The 20810-nt window shown below is 39.5% G+C and overlaps 2 protein-coding genes across 3 annotated transcripts in view; one reads left to right on the forward strand and one right to left on the reverse strand.

Annotated features, from left to right (window-relative positions):
- cenpp (centromere protein P) overlaps window positions 1-20810 on the forward strand; it is a 79479-nt gene that overhangs the window by 33892 nt on the left and 24777 nt on the right. The window lies entirely within an intron of this gene.
- On the reverse strand, window positions 8961-20246 carry aspn (asporin (LRR class 1)). The gene is made up of 8 exons (XM_029431445.1): window positions 20054-20246; window positions 14795-15092; window positions 14346-14458; window positions 12842-13055; window positions 12520-12630; window positions 12215-12308; window positions 11820-11958; window positions 8961-11077 (listed from the first exon to the last, which is right to left on the reverse strand). Exons 2-8 carry the CDS (start codon window positions 15045-15047, stop codon window positions 10880-10882), a joined length of 1122 nt encoding a protein of 373 aa, XP_029287305.1. The 5' UTR covers window positions 15048-15092; window positions 20054-20246; the 3' UTR covers window positions 8961-10879.

Consider the following 20810-nt stretch of genomic DNA (forward strand, 5'->3'; position numbering starts at 1 on the left):
GTAAATACAGTACGTGAATACTTACCTATGTAAATACAGTACGTGAATACTTACCTATGTAAATACAGTACGTGAATACTTACCTACATAAATACAGTACGTGAATACTTACCTACATAAATACAGTACGTGAATACTTACCTACGTAAATACAGTACGTGAATACTTACCTATGTAAATACAGTACGTGAATACTTACCTACATAAATACAGTACGTGAATACTTACCTACGTAAATACAGAACGTGAATACTTACCTACGTAAATACAGTACGTGAATACTTACCTACGTAAATACAGTACGTGAATACTTACATACATTAAATATAGTACGTGAATACCTACATGACTACGTTAGAGGTACGTTAGATATAGGTCGGCTGACGGTGAACCCTACAGCCAATGTATTGATAACGAGTGGATAACCTATTCCTACCCGATGTTAAGATGATGCCTGACGACGGAGTAACTTATTAACGTGTTTCTACAGTACAGCTAGTGTTCAGCAATCTAGCCGTTCTCCAGCATGACGTGAACCAGATGGCACTTTTCCAGCTCCGTTGTCCAGACGCTCTGATACGTTTTAAATAAGTAAGTGATACGCTATCAATGTTTGACATGCGTATAATAATTTGTTATGTATACGTTATGTACACGTCAGCTACAACACCGCTGTGGAAAAGTTGACTCTGACACATTTTGAGCTAATTTTCATATACGTCGGCATGTTTCTGCCATACGGAGCTGTGTGACAGGGCCGTGTGTCTGGCGTGTTCGGCGTATCGTCTGCGTCCTTCAAACGATCACAACTTACCCTTAATTTATATCAACCTATTGCCGATATTTCGTATGCGCCGGCATACGTTTCTGTCATACGGATATGTGTGACAGGGCCTTAAGATGCAATTAGAAAATCAAGGCTTATTTTTATACAAAGTTATTTGATTAGATTGATCAACCACCTGAGAAACACATGGACAAATTGGAATTGCGACTACGGTAACTGGCACTGATTAGTTTTTTACAGACAAGACAAGTTAAAGAAGTTAATCAGCCTCCATGCTAAGATTCTGGCAAACAAAACAAGTGCTTTTGTTCCTTCTGATCAAATCTTTTAGTTTTTCCGAGACTTGGCGCTGTGCAGGCAGTGTTGGTGTCTTGATGATGGTCTCTGTCTGTTGGTACTGGACAAGAGACCGGCTCTGATTAGCCTGTCAACTGAGACATGATGGTTTGGACTAAACCAGTACGAGACATATGGAGAGTATTACCGGCTGACTGGGTTCCAGTGTGCAGTGGTATTGGATAGTTGTTCTCTGTTCTCTGATGACTACTGGATTTGTTATCCCAGCATTCCTGGCGTCTTCTTTCTCCCAGACAGAAACACAGGGACGGTATAATGTTAGCTCAAAAGTGATTCATGCTGAATTGGAGTCTGTTAAAACACTAAATATCAGTAGTTCTGGTTATTCTCGTGACCCCCCGGTGTTTAACGTGTCAGAGATTCATTAGACTTCAGCTCATCTGTTCCAGCTGAGCATTTCTTATCATTTCCAGTCAGAGGATGAAAGCTTACTTATCGCTCGAAGGCACATTGTATGATTTGGGTCTTTAGACTTGGAAGGAGCTCAAAGTCAACATGTGTTTCAAGGTTGCAACACGTCTTTGTTGGAGCCGAGGCTGCTGAAAATGAAACTGCTTTTATGTTGATAAGATCTCAGTAAAGATGGAGGATTTAGCCTTTTTGTTTTTCTGACATCTTAACTTTGAATGGTGCACTAACAACAATGTTTTTACTCAGCCATGTGAAAAACAAACAGCAGGGTTTCCACTTTTTAGACTTTATCATTTAAAATATTACCAATTCATGATTGAATGGATTTTGTATCTTTTAAACCACATTTCATGTTCCAGGGTTGTTAACATTGTCTGTGCTCCTCATTAAAATGAATGAGTCCCACTGTTGGCTGGCTGACATCAGTGACAAGTGCATTATGATTGGACTAATAGAAGGCCTGCTGGGATCTACACAGGTGTGTGGACCAAAACATAATGGAGCATATGGAGATTGTTATTTGTTGAGTGGGTTCCAGTGTTGAGTTGTTTTGGAGTTCTGTTCTCCAATGACTGCTGAATTTGTTATCCAGACATTCCTTTGGTTTTAATTTTCCCAGAAGGCTTTTGTATTTGAGAAAGCTGGTTCGTACTGGTTCTAAGTAAGTAAGTAAAACTTTATTTATGTAGCCCCTTTTTTGACACGTTACGAATTGCTTTACACAAATATCATCGCAGAGCGCATACAAGAGAAAGAATGAAGACGTACAAACTCAACAGCAACGAGTCTGCCCCCGATTGATATAGTTTTACGATTAATTTTCCGTAAATGAATAAAGTTGCTTCTGCGCTGCTGGACATAATTCTTGAGTTGTTAGAAACACCTTTCATCGATCGTCATTAAGCCTCAGCTCTCAGTATTAGCAGTGGATGAATCATACTCACAACAGTAGCCTACTCTGTCTTCTCCCTGCTACGGTTACATTTCATTTATATTATTGTTTGTGGTTAAAGTCGATGCGTTTTTCATGTGTTTGTGGAGGCAGGGGAATTCTGGGAAGTTCCCATGTTAATGTAATTATGTCTGTTTAATAGGACATTGTGGTCTTGAATGTTTCCCTCTGTGCTAATTGTGATGAGGAGAACATGGCTGTCTCCTGTGCAACAGACTCCATCTGGATAAAATCTTTTTTTATTGGACTGCCCTTCAAAAGCTCTTTCTTTAAGATTGCTACTGGCTAAAATGACAGTGTCTGTGATTATGCCTATGACCGTCTGTCGCTCTCATTTCTGCTCTCTTGTCTTTGTGCAAGAACTAATGCTACAGCTTTTACTTAACGCAAGTTTTATGCAGTTTTGTCCATAACGTTTATACCAGAAACCTCAGTTTTATGCGGTACGGTTACGGTTACTTGGAATAGACAAGAGCACGAGTAAGATTTCATGCTCCATTTACTAAAGATCGTAATTGTCGTTGGCACCACTTAGTCGCTTGTAGCAGAAGCTTGTAACTGTTCAGGTGTTTATTTCTGCGGAGTCTTTTATAACAAGTGTTCCAGACACTGTTATTCATGTTGTTCATTATATATCATCAGATTATAGAAGGACAAACGTGTTAGCTAGTTCCTGAATGATGCACCAGGAGAAATGTCCCTCTCTCAATGTTTCACTACAACGATTACAGTCGACTTGCTTAATTCATAGCGTGTGTACAGATGCTGCAGCTGAACTAAGTGGTGTGTTTAATGCCAAACTAAGCAGGTACATCGTAGCAGTTTGTGTTACTTTATACTCAAACTATGTTCAGCTGGTGCAGGCTGCTGGAGTTCATGTCCATGAAACATTTATTGCTCTTCATACGTAGCACATTATTTTCACTAATGACTCTTAATTGGTCGAAAGTGATGATTCATCTTTGGAACTGCAAACTCATGTCATGTTGTATTTGCTCTGGCAGATGTGTCTGGTCCCCTTCCGCTCTGAACAGATTCCCAGTGGCCTGAGACGTGCCGGCCAACAACAACTTTTTATCTAATATGGGGGGGTGTTGGAGACGGAGACCGTGACCGTGGTGACGCATTTTTGAAAACAACCAAAAGACTTTCAGTTGCTTTAGCCCCAGTGTTGAACAAACTGGACGGTATATTTACGCTAAAGAAAGATGTGTTTCCCGTATTCCCGAAAGGATTTGGCAACATTTTAATACCAACTCATAATACATCAGCTCATCTCTGCTTCAGGGAGATTTGATCCGGCATGTTCGACAGGATAAAGCTGAGAGTTTGAAATCAAGCAACTGATTTTTGAAAGCAACTGATTTTTTACAGATAGTTTTATTACTTGTTTTCTTAGATTCATTTGATTTTTGTTGATGCTCTGTTACACTCTCACACACACGCACACACATTCATCACAGGCCAGGTTTTTCCACTCCAGAGCCAGACAGCCATTGGCTCGTCGTCCTCGTTCGCTCATTTCTCATGTCAGTCTTTTCCCTGCAGAAAGCATCACTGCTGGGATTCTCTCACACGAACAAACAGGCCTTTCAGTCTTTGCCTCTAAACATTCTAATTTCATTGGCCTCATTTAGCCTTGGCTCTGCTGTGGATGAGTTGGTGGTGTATGTTGCAGGTCTGTGTGTGTGTGTGTGTGTGTGTGTGTGTGTGTGTGTGTGTGTGTGTGTGTGTTTGGACAGTGAAGGTGTGTTATGTGAGCACTGACAGACTAAATGTCCAATTTTCTGTTCTTTTTGATGTGATTTTGACATCCTGAAGTGTTTAATTTCTCTCTGAAAGCGTCCGCAGCAGTCTGGGGAGACTTAGTACCTCATTAGTTGTTTGGGTTTGTTGCCAGTAAGCATGCAGGATTTGCCGTGCACTAAAGAAAACATGATGATGTGCTGGTTGAGAACGGCTTTGATTGGACAATCTTTCATAATTTTGACCTATAGTACTTGATTGTCGTAGCGCTCCTTGTCTGGGAAATGTTTGGATGGATTTGGGCGTTGAGTCTTTTCGAAGGTGCAACATCGGCTTTAAAAATATACTTCTTACTGGAAAGTGAACTAGAAGTGGCTATTTCAGTAGCCTTGGATTCATCAGTGAGTTGTGAAGTGATGGATGAGGTTCAGAGTAGCGTCTGAGAGCGGTGGCCCTCTCCTGCCTAATGACTCTACCATTGCCCACTTTGTCCTCAGTTTATACTCTGGAAACCTGAGCTCCCTCCGTGCCTCCTCTGCCTCTTTTCTTGGCCTCTAACCAGCTTCTTCCAGACTCGCAGCATAATCACGGTCCCCCACTGCATCCTAGTCTCAAGACAAAGTCAAAGATACTGTTAAAAAGGGGAAACCATAAAATCCCAGTGTTTCTCCCAAGGTTTCTGTTTGATGGAAAATATTTCTGACACTCTGGGCATCAAATACCTAATTATCATCAAACTCTGAGTTCAGCTACATTGAGTCTCGTTTTGCACCGAGCCAAGTTTGAAAATAAAACCCTTCAACTGTCAGTGTAAAGTAGATTCATAATGACAAATCAGAGCGGATTATAAACTCAGGTCTGACATTAATCAAGGCTTAAAGAGCACTTAGGTTGTTAAATCGGTTTATATTTAAAATCCTGTGAAGCAATGGGACTATTAACCCTTCGAGAGCGACAACAGTAGGTCCCACAGAGAAGTGTTCTACATCATCTGAAAGCTGCAACCTGAAGATTAATTTGAGATGCATCTCATCACTGTGTATATAATCTGTATTTACAGACTATAATACATAAACATTGCATTTTGGTTTAGGCGCCTATTGGAGTTTGAAAGTTTAGAGTGTATAAGGCCTTAAAACATTATGATCGGAGTATATGATGACCACTCCCATGCTTTATTATGTCTCATACATTGTTGCTGCAATTATTGGGTTAATACCATTTGTTACACAGATTTGGTGCTAAAGTTAACCATTTTTGACCACCAAAAAATTGTCAGAAATACCATATTAAGACACCAAGACCTTGAGGAGCACCATAAACAAATCCATGCTGTGATTTGACAATTGTATAGCGAGCACTTCTGTCCTGGAAACCTTATTGTCAACATATGGAGGAGAGCCATACATCCTCTGAATGCCCTCGATCTATAGTTTGTGTCTGTAAAGTTTCATGAGGCTGTTATAAACCTGGAGCTCACAACAGCTGATTTCATACAGCGAGGTCAATAAAGGGTCTCATTACAATGAAATGGCTGCTATGAGGACTAACGTCATCACACATGAACACAACTGCACTCAAATATCAATATTGAACTTTAGAGCGTTATTCAGGGTCTTCCCGACGAGATTCATTAGGTGTTCTAGTTTCACATGACTTCAGTACCTTCACTCCACTGCAGTCTCTTAAAGGCCTAAAGTTAATCTTTATTATTCATAGCTATTGTCTTATTGTTCTTGTCATTATTACTATTATTTATTATAGTACTCTTGTGTGCCTTGCTGTATGGCTTTTACATTGAGGGCTCATAGATGAGAAACAGTTTGATAAGTGTTTGTAAGAGGGTTTCATCAGAAGCACATTGCAGGGTAGAAGCTGGGAAAGGTGAATTTTGTTGTTTTTGTTTTTAAAATATTTGAACGGCAGAGAGTGACGGCTGATTTATCTCCCCAGACTGTAAAAGGCCTTTTAAGTTTCCTGAGAAGGTGCAATAAATCCAGCACACATCACAGATTCACAGTTTTTACCCCCCCAAAAAAAAAACGAAAAGGAAAAAAGTGTCCAGAAGCTTTTCACCTGAAATAACTTGTGAGGAGGAGCCGACTTTAAACGGGAAAAGGAGGTAAAATTATGAGACGGATACTTTAGTCCTCTTTGTGGGAACATTGCATCATCGCAACACAGAATTAGGTAAAGAAATAAAGCTGAGGGATGATTTATATCCGTTTCATTCATCTGTTTTCAAGTCTTTAAGGTATTAGAAGTTTTTAGTGCTAAAATGATGTGTCAATAAGTAGATTCACAGAAAGCTCATTGATCATAATCAAATTATAATGTGTAAAAACAACATATTACAACCATCCAATCCAGATAGATTTGGTGCGAGTCGCCTTGTTTCATGTAGGAACTATTTTCCTTCTGCCGAACGACACCCAGCAGCGATGTGAGCACGAGCCGCTCGTCCGTGAGTAGACGCACGCTTCCTTCTGCGCGGTGATGAGTTTGGCTGGTGTAATTCAGTAGAGAGAAAATAGTTCCTACATGAATCTGCTCACAGCGAGGTCTGTGGATCATCTTGAGTAACCGGGTCATGATTTCTGGAAAGAGACTTTGCTGTTGAGTTTCTTTTAATGCACTTTCTTGGCGCTTTTTAGCAGCACAAGCCGAATATCATCTAGTTCCATTATATTGGAGAGAAGGCAGATATCTCTACGGCAACTCACACCAAAACAATCTAAATTGATAAAAAGCATTACAGTTAAGAGGAAAAATAGGTATTTTTGATCTTGGTGTGAACTGTCCCTTTAAATCACAATCGCCTCACTCGTGTATTAGACGGCTTGTTTTCACTGAAGCTTTATAACCCTAATATTGGATGAGGCGAGAAGCCGTGAATGTTTTGAGTAATCCCGTATAACTTCGTCATGTGACACATTTCTAAATATAAATTGAGCAGCACTGACAGCACTGACATTCTTTTGATGGTTGTATTCTGATTGTTGTAATTAGTATACACAAATGGTGTCGTGCAAATTCAGTCAAAAGAAGTCTGCTGGCTTTCTGTAAGTCTTTAGAAAGGGACGGACCTTGTAAAGCTGTTATGAGCCTTTTTCTTCATACTTTGAAGGAGGCGTCGACTGGATTGGGACATAATTAACTTGTAGAGCAGCCTCATATCATTAATCCGCTTGTTTCTTTGACTAACTTCACGAGCTGAAAGACTCGTCTGTGCAGGATAAGAAGCTAGTTGAGGGAAGTCGTGGATGGAGGACAAAGTGGGAGATGACGAGAATAAAGTAGAAGATAGAAAGGAGTGAAAGCAGAGGGTGAAGAGAGGTAAAAGCCCTGAGGTTAGGACCACTTTGTGTGTGTGTGTGTGTGTGTGTGTGTGTGTGTGTGAGGCTATGAGACGTGGCAGAACGAGGCCTGGCCAACCGGCAGATCTGTTCCATATGTTTCCTGCAGAAGGAGAGAGAGAGAGGCAGCTCCCCTCCACCCACAGCACGAGTCTTCATTTAAAAAGACAAAACAGTCGAGAAGCCAACCATCTCTACGCCGTCGTACTGTACGGCTGCTCGGCCTCGATGTCTGGACGGTAGATATCGGTTTCAGGTAAAGATGCATCAGAGGAAGGCAGCTGGCAGGTGTTGGGTTTCTGGGAATCAGCAGGGAGCTGGCTGCTGTTTGACAGGGGCCTCCCAGAGAGAGGGCAAGAAAACACACACACCCCGTCACGTGTGTGTGTGTGTGTGTGTGTGTGTGTGTGTGTGTGTGTGTGTGTGTGTGTGTGTGTGAGTCTTTCACTGTTTGAATAGTTTTTGTCAGCTGGGCAGGAATGAAGAACCTTTTGTTTCCAGCACTTCTCAAAATGTATTATAAATGACATATAGTATCATCTTTATCTCCATTACTGACAGCTCAGGGATCCCTCACAAAGTATATTAACACAAACAGCAACATGACATTAAGGTAAAGTAAACTCTCCATCGAGTATTGTTTTGGTATTACAACCCATAAAGTTTTTGGTTCACTCTCAGCGCAATTATGATAATATGTCAATGTTGTGTTGACAGCTTGTTATGATGTCCCAAAAAAGTTATTAATGCAGGTTTGAAGAATTAATGGCACAACCCAAGCAAAACATCAGCTGGGATCAGCTTCAGCTGCCCTGCGCCCCTCTTAAGAATAAGCAGGTATAGCTATGGATGGATGAAAATAATGTGCATTTATATGCATGTGTGTATGTGGTCAAGGTGAGTCCTGCGTGCCAGGAAAGTAGAAGCGAGCTGGTTAGACGAGGACCAGCAGGTGTCAGGTGTCTGCTGCAGTTTGGGTACATTTAACTTCCAGCTCATCATTGCAACAGGCAACGCTTTTGATTTAATTAATCAATGATCAGTTATAACACACCGAGCCTTGATCCAGAATATGATTGAGATACAATAGAGAGAACTGCATCAGCTGATAAACACGTGACACCGCTGAAAAGGCTTTTAACTGAACCTGATTTGTGATTGTTTTGCTACTCGACCGTGAACGTTTAGAGGTCTCTAAAAAGAGATTTCCTGCCGTTCAGTGAGTATGTGTTTGAAACATTCTTCTTGTGTCAGTTTTTGATGCCGATCCAAGACTTTAACATGTAAGACTACAGTACAGCATCAGGGCTCCTGTCAACCCTGCATCACACTTCAGTGACTCCATCTTTACAAATGTATCTTTATTTGTTCAAGTGGAAGAGAAGACGGAATATCTTTTTGCAAAAAAATTTTTGCAAAAGGGTCTCCCAGGAAGTCAGTTTCTCAACTATATATGTACTGGGTGTCTTCATTCTTCTCGATTAATCTCCAGACATTTATCAGTTGAGTGTGCGGTGACATCTGCTGGTGGATCGGGGAACTGCTCTTCATCTCCTACCAGGAACACTAGTCCCACTAACAACATTCAGCAGGAGGGAGAGTGGAGAACTCACTTGTTCCCAGGTCTAAACTGATCACTTCATATTGTTACCTGAAAGAAAAGACACTGGCAGAACCTATAATGTTTCATAGTAATCTCAACAAGGCCATTCTCAAGGACAAATGTTACAGCTGTACTCGACAGCATCAAGAAGAAGCATGCGTAGAATCAGGGCTGAAGGGAGCTCACCTGGTAGAGCGGGTTCCCCTCATGCAAAGGCTGCTGAGGTCCTTTGCTGCATGTCACCCCCTCTCCCCCCCTTTCATAATCTCATGCTTTATTCATTTTGGTTTTAGCTTCTACAATGTGAGGCTGGTTTTCTATATTATTATAACGTGAAGATATTCTATTTTCTGACGTTTCTACTGATGAATTTGTTGTTTATAACAATCAATCCACAGAATGGTTAGTTGCAGCTTCTCTAAGAGTCCACATATGACTGATGATGATTCTTATCTTCAGTAATCAACCTTATTTATCTGGTATGATCTTCACAACCCGTACCTAACCCATTGCTCTTTGCAGATACGGTCTTGTATTTGAGCGTTGTCTCCTATAAGTCACATTCATTGAGGATATGACAACACAAGCGCAAACCCGCTTTCATTTAGACAACATACATGGGGAGGGGTTCCAGGTTTATTTAAAGACATAATCAATAAATATAGCACCATTTCAGAGGAGAGAGCACTGGAGGAAACAGGAACCGGTTGGGAATTACTTTACCCGCTTATAATTTTAATAATAGCTGTAGTTCACTTTGTTGCTATAGTTCATTCAAACAAAATGACGTTTTGGTTTTACATCAAGGACAATGTATAATCCAGTCTGACGCGTATCTTTCAGCTTCTAAATAAAGACAATACAGACATGCAGTGAGATAATATAAAACATCCACATAAAGACACACATTGGGCTTCAAAGTGACCTATTGCACTAAATAATGCCAGCGTCATTCATTGACTTTACAGACTTCTGCCGGAAGGAACACACTATTTAAGTCAAAGTGGTTTTTAGGGTCATATAGTGAATCTTCTATGACGATTAACACGTCTTAACTTAGAAGGCATAATTATAATATGCAAGGAAATATGTTGTTAATGTGTAAATGATTTTACTCAATGTTAGTAAAAGGTGTTTTATTTTTAAACTAGAAAGAAATGAACTTAAAAAGGATATATTTTGTTAAAGAGGCATCAGCATGTTAAAAGTACTCAGTGGAGTCTCTAAGTGACCAGAGGGAGGCGCTTTAATCCTGGGAACGTTTACACAGAATGAATGTTGTTTAGAAATGCCTCACAAAGGTAGGCAGGGCACTTGTTATTTGAATTTCATTATATTGTGCAGCTGTTGGTGTTATTATGTCCGTCCTCTGCTGGAAACATTTTCTTAGTATTGAAGCTTATGATTTAAATCCATTCTCAGCACCAACATCCAGACCTTTTGTTTTGTTTTTCCCCCGGCCGAGAACCTTTTATGTGTAAATTGATCCAGCATTTAACGATATGTACTACAATTTCTAATATATTTCCTGATATACTCGTAATACTAATTTCCTGAACACTCTTGTTTTATCTATCAGGATTAATTTTGAACTCCTTCCCTATGCTGTAACGATATATTGCCCGTTCCTATCTGAGCCGTCTGGAACGCATCGTTTTCACTCCCTGCTATTTTCTGAAGTTTCCGAGCTGAACGCCCCTCCGTCCGGTCACGCAGCGAAAGGTGGCGGGCTGGATGTCCCAGTACTTAACAGGATTGGCAAACAGACTGATGCCTGTGTACAGGTTCTTCTTGTAACTGGGGGTGATGGGACAGAAGTCGTTGACTCCCACACTGCTGATTTTGTTGCCATGGAGGTAAATCACCTAAAGAGACAAAGAGGATTTGTTTTTTAATCAGTTATCATCAAGGACGGCAAGAAGCCGTTATTTGAGATTGGGAGAAAGGGAAACATGTATCCTGTGAGAGCAAGATGGAGCATGAGATCGTCCGGTGGATGGTGCAGTAATGCAGACGCTGTACCAGAAGGGAACTGACCCCCCCTCGATTTATGTTCCAACACTTCTACGATGATAAACTTTGAGTAGCAACCAAAATAATTAAATGTTGGATAAAAGCAGCTGAAATGAGTTTTCTCTGCAGGGTGTCGGGGCTCAGTCTTACACACCAGGTGAAGGAGCTTGGAGTAAAACAGCTGCTCGTTCACAGTGAGAGGAAGATTGATTAAGAGAAGCCACCAGGTCACATGAGGGCTCCTGATTTGTCTCTCTGAAAAATGCAATTTTAGTGTCAGTGTTCAGAAGATATGTGAAACTTGTGAAAAACTTTGGTGACTTTGGGGCGAAATAATCGTCATAATCTGTGTTCACGTTTGCTTCTCCTATTGGAGTTAATGCACTCAGGACCTGCTGGTCTCCTAAAGAGGCGCAGTGGAGAAACCCCTGTGACACAGATACAGGAAACTGCAGTATCTGCATGCAGTCTTTTAGAAGTGCTGCCTTCATAGTGTGGTTGCCAGCGTTCAGCCCTGCTCTCCGCTGTCGATTACACCCAGTTGGTGAAATGCACTTAAGTCTATCGATACTCATCAAAGTGTGTGTATCTCACCTGGAGGTAGCGCAGGGAGCCGAGGCTCGGTGGGACCCTTTTCAGACGGTTGTTGTCCAGGTGGATCTCACGGACGCTCGGGATGCTGGCTAAACTGCCATTTTCTACAAACTTGATCTGGTTAAAACCAAGTCCTAGTCTGCAAAAATGGAAAACGATAGTTAACACGTACACTTGTGGATAAAAAATTATCAACTCGGCATAAATTAAGTGACAAAAAACAAACCTACCGGTACCTATATTTAAACTTCATATTCTAACTTGCACATAACCAGATGGAGATTAAAAGTGAACGTCTGAATGGAAGACTTTTGTTTAAAGCTACCTGGTGGCTTAAAGGATAAACATAGTGTTATGTGAAACACACAAGAGCATAAAATGTGTCTGGTTTTCACCTCTGCAGGTTTTTGTATCTGATGAAGTCTTCTATTTCCACCTTGGAGATCTTGTTGTAGTCCAGGCTCAGCTCTGTGATGGAGGATGGGAGGTCTGGCAGATACAAAACACACCAAACACAACTAATACAAAGGGGGGATTCATTTACTTCATTGCTGAATTGAAGCATCATATCAACACACGTTAGCAGCGTTTGTGCCTCATTCAGTTGTACACGGTGTAGTAATACTGTAGATGGGGGCGTGGAGGAGAAAGAAGAGTGAACCATCCCGTTAAATCAGCACAACTTAAGGTGGTATTCTACCTTTTGGTACAGCGGTTAGCTTGGCCTCTGCTATGCCGATGTACAGGGTCGACAAGCCGTTAAAAGCTCCTAACCCGATCCCACTGTTGGCCAGAGGGTTGGCGCCAAGCTCTGTTGGGAAAAACACAAAAACATCTGGTTAAATGATTAAAGAACCATTTTAACTCCTGATTACCGGAGAGAACGTACATCAGTTTAAGGACTTGGATAAGTTAATTCACCTTTCTCTGGTTAAACATCTCCTTGACAAAGGACTGGACCCTCCTGGCCTTCGAGAACAAAGTTAGCTGATCTGATACAGGAAGCTGAAACCAGGTCTTACCCAGCACGTGGAGTTTCCTCAGGCCTTTAAACGCATCCTTCTGGATTTTGTTGATCTTGTTTTCATGGAAGCGGAGCTCGATGACGTAGGGAGGCAGGTTTGCGGGGATCTCAGTCAGCAGGTTGTAGGAGAGGTACAGCAGTCTGAGATGGTCCATGTTTATGAAGGCCTTCGGGTGAATCTTGGAGATCTTGTTGTTGATCAGAAACAGGCCCTGATGTTGGAGAAAGGAATCACAATAAAAAGTCAAACTGAGTTTAGTTCATTTATATTAATATGAAAGGTTTGTTTGACTGTTTTTTGCCTTCGAACGTATTTTGATTTCTTGATTTTGTACTGTATTCGAAAGAGATTCAAAACTAACATTTGCTAAAAAACTAGACTTGATGAACAGAATCAAACGAAACGCAATCCTGTTGATATTCAGGTCAGCTGCACCGTTCAACACGTGATGAGAAGCCACTATATTAACACACAACTGCTGATTGTTCTCACTTTGTTTGCTTTGATACAGCGCAGTGTTTTCCAGAGTTTCAGGCCTTTATGTGGTTTATTCTCAGCTGGGAAAACGTTATTTAGATCAGATGTGTTGTTCCAGCCTCTACTCCTTAACTGGGAGTTTCATACTGAGGGACTGTAATCTCGTCAGACTGCAGGCGGATATTAGTGAGCTGTTTCTTCTTATCTGCTAACTTTAAAAGCTACAACATGGTATTGTCATTAACTTGTATCTTGAGTCTGAATGGACTCAAATAGGCATTTTGTGGATGTAAGTAGTAGTAGCCATTGGTTCCGCTCTGGATCTCTATATGTACACTTGTTAAGTAGAACAAATGGCTGTGAGCATGCAGTTTTCTGTTTTGAAGATGTCTAGTACAGATTCTTTCTAGACATTATTAGAAACAGTATGTTCGTGTAAAGAAAGAGCAAACGTGTACACAGAAAGCAGAATGGCTCTAAACGTAACTCTTCAATTCAATTTCTTCCAATATTACGTGCGTAACTTCAGTAATTGTGTGCGTTTGGCTCTGAGCGCTGCCGAAGCCTGCGAGCTACACTGCTGCTGCTGTGCTCACGTGCTGACTGTGTAGACACAGTGTTGGTCTCGTTAACAACAAGATCAAAGTGTATTTCACATGTGTCCATCTTGTTTAAGCTTAAAGAAGCCAGTCTTTCAGGTGCCATCTTTAACTAACCACGTCTTGTCACAAGGTATGTGGGCAAGACGTCCTTGTTGGAGTCCAGATCGAGCAAAATCAAGCTGAACTGGGCAGTTTTAGTAGGTAGGATAGAAATTGGAGCTTCCGATTATCCCGTTGATTAGATCATAAGGACAGATTAATACAGTCATTTCACATTTCCTGCAGCACAAATGTGGTTCAGACGCGTGCAGGAGATGTGACTGAAGAGACTTTAAGTTCAGACAGGACTCTTGTCTGTTTCATGTGGACAGAAAGGCATTGTGGTGTTCATTACCGTGTGCAGGGTAAACCAGTTCTCTTACATAAAGCTTGTTGAGGTGTTTAAAGTCGTTCTCCTTGATCTCAGTGATGTCGTTGTTTTGGAGGTCGAGTATCACGGTGTCTTCAGGAATCTTCTCCGGAACTCCGATCTGACCTGTTGGCAGAAACACAAATGTCTGATTAAAAACCAAAAGTGATGACAATAAAAGCTCATTCACCACCTGACAGATAGATACTTTATTCATCCCGAGGGAAATGTTTGTGTGAGTTTATAAAATACTGAGATGTGCATGTTGTTGTCTGACATCTCAGTTAAAGTTCACATTTGTATTGATTGCAAGATGCATCAAACAATCAATTAGAAATAATAATAATAACTCTAGAACACCAAAACAAGTCTTTATACCAATAATATCCATGAATCAAGGTGTGTTTCAACACACTGTGTTAGGAACATCCAGATGTGTTCACACTGTGTGTGTGCTCTCACCCATGTCGGAGCACTGCACCACTCTGGGTGAGCATTGGCAACCAGACGGACAGTTCTCATCGTCATAATCATCGTCATCCTTGTCATCGTCATCCTTGTCATCGTCATCCTTGTCATTGTCGTCGTCGTCGTCTTCATCGGCAGAATCGGCCATCATGGTGTCATAGTCTTTCATGAAGTCCATGACATTGATTGGCTGGTAGGGTTTGGCGTTACCTAGCACCAGCAGGCAAAGCAGGAGGAAGACCCTCATGGCTCTTATCAGAAGACGGGTCTGTGAAACAGAAACCAGGGAGAGCTGGGGGGAAGACAGAGTTTAGATTAGCTCTAAAACTAATAGACAGGACTGGACCGCGATGTCATGCCACGGAGGAAGTAATCCGTCCAGGTAGAGAAATGTTTTTTGTTTGTTTTCACTACAGAACAGAGATGCAGAAACCTGTAGTCACCTCCGTTGACGGTGTCCACATGAATGACCCACTTTTAAGATGGTTCCTCGAGCGTAGATGTACAATAGCACTTTGTAGTAAGTGGAAATTGGTAAACTTTCCATCTTTCTTTGGTGGTGATGGCCTAGTGGTCTGGTGTACGCCTTCTAAACCAGAAAGGTTGTGAGTTCAACACCAGAGCTGCCACCATTGTGCCCCTGAGCAAGGCACTTAACCTGACCTCCAGATGGACTGTCCCTGTAGTTAGTTCACTGTAAGTTGCTCTGGATACGAGCGTGTGCTGAATGACCTGTGATGTGATGTAATCTTTCTCAGGGTGGTGTTGAGATGCACACAGCAAACATCTAACTCTACGCCATGTTTAAAAAGAGAACCAGGAAGAGTTTCTATGTTTCAACCACTTCAATGATGAGCATATTGTTTTAATAGATGCAACGTTTCGCAGCAAGAAGAATTGGATCTTTTTTCTAATTAAACACGGGATAGAATCACTTCTTCTGGCATCGGGAAACATTTAAATCCAACAATCTGATCGTCACTGAACTGTTTTAGAGAGCGGGTTGTGGTTACACCAGCTAATCATAACTCCATCACTAAGTTTGTCTATAAAGTTCTTAGTAACTACTCATTAGTTTCAAACTAGTGACAAAAAGCAATCAACTATTTAAACGTTTTAACTAACTATTTAAACGGGGAGTCACCATTTAACAACATAACATACCAGAAACAGCGGTTTTATAAGAGGATATATTAAACTTAACTGTTAATGCTTTGTGAAACTGCTGACACGTACTGTATCCCACTAAAGGCTTTCAGGCAGCACAACACAGATGTTAGTGATAACAAGAACACATGGACACACACACAAACCTTAACTCCCTCGAGTGCACTTAAGCTCATTTAAGTCCTTACACTATAACTCACATTTCAACACCACCTTTCGTGTTTACATTATGTTCACCGGTTTCTATGATTCCACTTCTCCAGTTTCCTTCATGTAACGTCAGCGATGCTGTTCGACTCCTCGCTGTTCATGGAGCGGGACAATCCCTCGCAATGTCTTCAGTATTAATGCACCAACATGTAGTCAGAACTTGAATGTTGTAGTTAGTTGAGGTGGAGCTACTTCTTATACACTACGGGTCAAAGGTTTTACCTCTCCTCTTTTTTTGACATTTGCGCAGTTTAATGTTTCAATATTCTCTCAAATTAAAGCATATAACAAACAATGGGAGGGAGTTCTGACATAACTTGGAGTTGTTTTGGGTCATTATGTTGCTGTATGATGAACTAACACTTAAGGGTTATAATCGTCTTTCTGGCTGCCTTCTGTTAATCGCCTTTTCACGTCATTATGATAGAAATATATATATAATAGGGTGAAGCAACGCAGTCTGTTCCAACACTGCTTTTATACATATATAACAAACGTTGTCACTGTAGAACAGCTGGAAGTTGTTATTCCATTACAAGTTTCTTTGGGAACCTAAAGTTTAGTTTATCCTTTGGCAGTTTAGCGCTTACCTTTGTACCGTTTCAGGCTATTCACAGCCTTGAACTGCTTATAGTTCAGTCATTTTGTGTAGTTTAATATATATAGAGAGATATATATATAGATATATCTATATAGATATATCTATATAGATATATCTATATAGATATATCTATATATACAGATATATCTATATAGATATATAGATATATCTATATAGATAGATAGATATATCTATATAGATAGATATATCTAGATAGATATATCTATATAGATATATCTATATAGATATATCTATATAGATATATCTATATATACAGATATATCTATATAGATATATCTATATATAGATATATAGATATATCTATATAGATAGATATATCTATATATATCTATATAGATATATCTGTATAGATATATCTATCTAGATCTATATAGATATATCTATATATATATATATCTAGATAGATATATCTATATATCTATATATAGATAGATAGATATATATATCTATATAGATATAGATATATATATCTATATCTATATATATATATATATATATATATAGATATAGATATAGATAGATATATATATATATATATAGATAGATAGATATATCTATATATCTATATAGATATATATATATACATATATATATCTATATCTATATATATATATATATATATATGTATATAGATATAGATAGATATATATATATATATATATAGATAGATAGATAGAGATATATATATATAGATATATATCTATATATATATAGATATATCTATCTATATATATATATATATAGATATATATATATATATAGATATATCTATATATATATATATATATATATATATAGATAGATATATCTATATAGATATATCTATATATATATATCTAGATAGATAGATAGATAGATATATATATCTATATAGATATACATATATATATCTATATATATATAGATATAGATAGATATATATATATATCTATATAGATAGATAGATCTATATAGATATATATATATATACATATATATATATATATATATATAGATATAGATAGATATATATATATATATATATATATATATAGATAGATAGATAGATAGATAGAGATATATATATATAGATATATATATATATAGATATATATATATATATATATAGATAGATATATCTATATAGATATATCTATATATATATATATATATATATATATAGATAGATATATCTATATAGATATATCTATATAGATATATCTATATATATATATATATTCATCCCTTTTGAAAGAGGATAAATGATCATATTGATATCATCTCGCCTCGCTCTACTGAAAAGTAACCTGTAGCTACAGCAGCCAAATAAGTGATGTGAAGTAAGAAGTTAAATATTTCCCTCTTGTGGAGTAGAAGTACAAAGTAGCATCAAAATAAAATACTCAAGTAACGTAAAATTGTACTTAAGTACAGTACTTGAGTAAATGTACTTAGTTACTTTCCCCCACTGAACGATAAATGCATGTATGCTCAGTAGTAGAGTGATCGAGTAGACTCAATCCTCTCAAGGGTTGGAGTCATACTGGATAACACTGCAGTAACTGCAGATGTCACCTCAGATCCACCAAAACACTTTTAGTGCTCCAGCTGAATTTTACAGCCCTCACATAAGCCTGATTTAGGAATGTATTGCTAAAACAGTGCATGGTGGGAAAATACACGCAGAGTTCCTGTTAGTCCTGATCAGTTTCAGTAAGTGCTGCTGTTTTTTCTATCAGTGTTTCCATGAATTTCTGAAAACCTCCACTGGAAACGAGTTCTTGCAGCCAACATAAATGTTTCTCCAGCTCTCACCTATTCAGCATCTGTGGTGATTCACAAAATGATTTATATATCGTCCTCTATTACACAGTCACACAGCCAGAGAGGCCGAGGTCGTCTGGTTGCGTGCTTCTGGTAATCTTGATGGATTCTGAGCCCTTCAGTTGAGGAGTCAGTCTTCCCACAAATATGTGGTGGTGGTCGAGCATCCTGCTACAACAGCAAATACCGCTCGGCGTAGACCTTTCCTCTGCACCCAGACTCTCTTTTGTTCCACATGTGCATATGTAGCACAAAAGAGGCTGTTTTCTTGATGTGTGTTTTGCAACTTTGTGGGTATTTGCTTTTACAACTTGGCAGCAAGTTGGAGATAATTATCCTGTTTATTGTGTTTTCCTGTCGTTTAATCAAACAAGTCTTGGAAACCGATACAATAAATCAGATTCTCCAGTCAGAGCGGTGAAGGTGAAGAGCTTTTGTTGACAGTCTGAGTTATACTTAGTTCTCTACAGGTTTGCATTTCATAGAATCATCCTGACCAGAGTGTCGTCACCACTTCATCCCCTCTGATCCCTGCAGTCGCCATCAGGACTCTCATGCAGTATAGTCCCAAATAGTCAGTCAATCATTTCTTATGATTATTTGTGTAATAGTTAAGTCAATAAAATGTCAGAAAATAGTGAAGCTCTAGACTAAAATCCAAAAGATATTCAGTTTAAAATGATGTAAATAGAGACAGCCAATCATCCCACTGGAAGCTGGAACCAGAAAACATTCAGCACGTCAGAAACTCCTGCTCTTAAAATACTCTTTTATTTTTGACGATTAATCGATTTATCCAAATTATTAGAGAGAATTTTCTGTTGATCGACTGATGGATCCATTTTCTCAGCAGTCTTCACACCAGTGTAAGCTCTGTCCGCTTTATGCTACTTTTGGAAATGTGAGATGATTCAGGCAGATTTCCATCATGTGTTTGTATTTACAGTTTCTCATGAACTGTTCTGCACGGAAAATTAACTTTGCATTTTTGTCAAATGAGACCTATGTTGAGGTTAGACTCCAGGCAAGAAACACGTGAAAGATCTTATCATTCAAAATAAAACCCGACCACTAAACATAATTTTCCCTTCAGATTCGTCCTTTTATATATTTCACTATAGAGGTGATCAACAGACTTCCACAGAACATTCTTGCATGCAAATCACTCAGAAATAAGTACATTTCTCTTAAAATACATCAGTTTTTCCTACAATACGAACCCAGATGAGCTGCTGAAATGAAAAACCTTAGACTAAAACTTGCAGTCTCGTCCTGTGGCTCCTCTGAAACACCTCCACCACCTTCAAGGCTTTCAGCACAAGTCTTGTAAACTGACCTAAAAACATCAGAGATGCTGCATTCTCTCAAAATAGAAAAAGATTGACTAGTTAACATCTTAAAAAAAGACGAGGTAGTGTTTCTCTTGTTAATTAATCCAGGTTGTGTCTTACCTCGGCCGTCAGGTGTGTTTGTGTCCTTGTTTAAACCCCAAGCAGTGAGCAGAGCAGCAGCAGGGTCCAGCTGGAAGGCTGAGCGTTGGATCCTCAGTCAATACATTCCCAGTGAACGGAGAACAGCATCACCCTCTCTCACCAGAAATAAAAAAACTGCCCCCAGAACACCCCCACCGACGGAAAACCACCGCTGTTAGGGTGAGAGGTTCAGTTTCAGTGAAGAGCTGTGGACTCTCTGTGATCACACCGTCTGTACATCTCTGGGACTACATTTGAAATGCCATTGCTGGCACTTTAGTCATGTGCTTGTCATCAGGAGCTTTGAAGTGATGCCAGGATAGTTAGCTTCAGACTCCTGCATGCTGAACTCTTTTATATAGAACAAACTGGTAGGTCTGTCACCACCCCTCCCTTCACGGCCAGGTGCCATATTAAATATTTTAACATGAATGGTTCCTACACGAAGGCCTGCTGGCTCTGGGTTAAACAAGGATCGTGGGACAGTCCTGTACAGCTGCTGTAGCTGGTTCTTCTCAGTGAAACATCAACAGTTGGGATGGAGGTGAGCCGGCCCTGCAAGGGATTGTTAGGATGAAGCCAAATTCCTTCATCTGGCTGCTTCATAGTAACTGACTTCCTCAAATAAAGACCTCACAGGTGAGCATCTGAAGCGCTCAGCAGGAGCATGTTTGAGATGTTGAGATGCTCGTCATCAGGTAGCAGTACATCTTCATGGTTACCAGGACAGGATCAT

This window comes from Cottoperca gobio, chromosome 5, assembly GCF_900634415.1.
Source record: "Cottoperca gobio chromosome 5, fCotGob3.1, whole genome shotgun sequence".
NCBI lineage: Eukaryota > Metazoa > Chordata > Actinopteri > Perciformes > Bovichtidae > Cottoperca > Cottoperca gobio.

Bases quoted from the DNA above. Each gene is read 5' to 3' on its own strand.
- aspn (XM_029431445.1), bottom strand. From the start codon at position 15,047: ATGAGGGTCTTCCTCCTGCTTTGCCTGCTGGTGCTAGGTAACGCCAAA. The intron at 14,459-14,794 runs GTGAGAGCACAC...TTCTGCCAACAG, and splicing joins GGTGCAGTGCTCCGACATGG to GTCAGATCGGAGTTCCGGAG. The intron at 11,078-11,819 runs GTGAGATACACA...TTGTCTCTTTAG, and splicing joins GCTCCCTGCGCTACCTCCAG to GTGATTTACCTCCATGGCAA.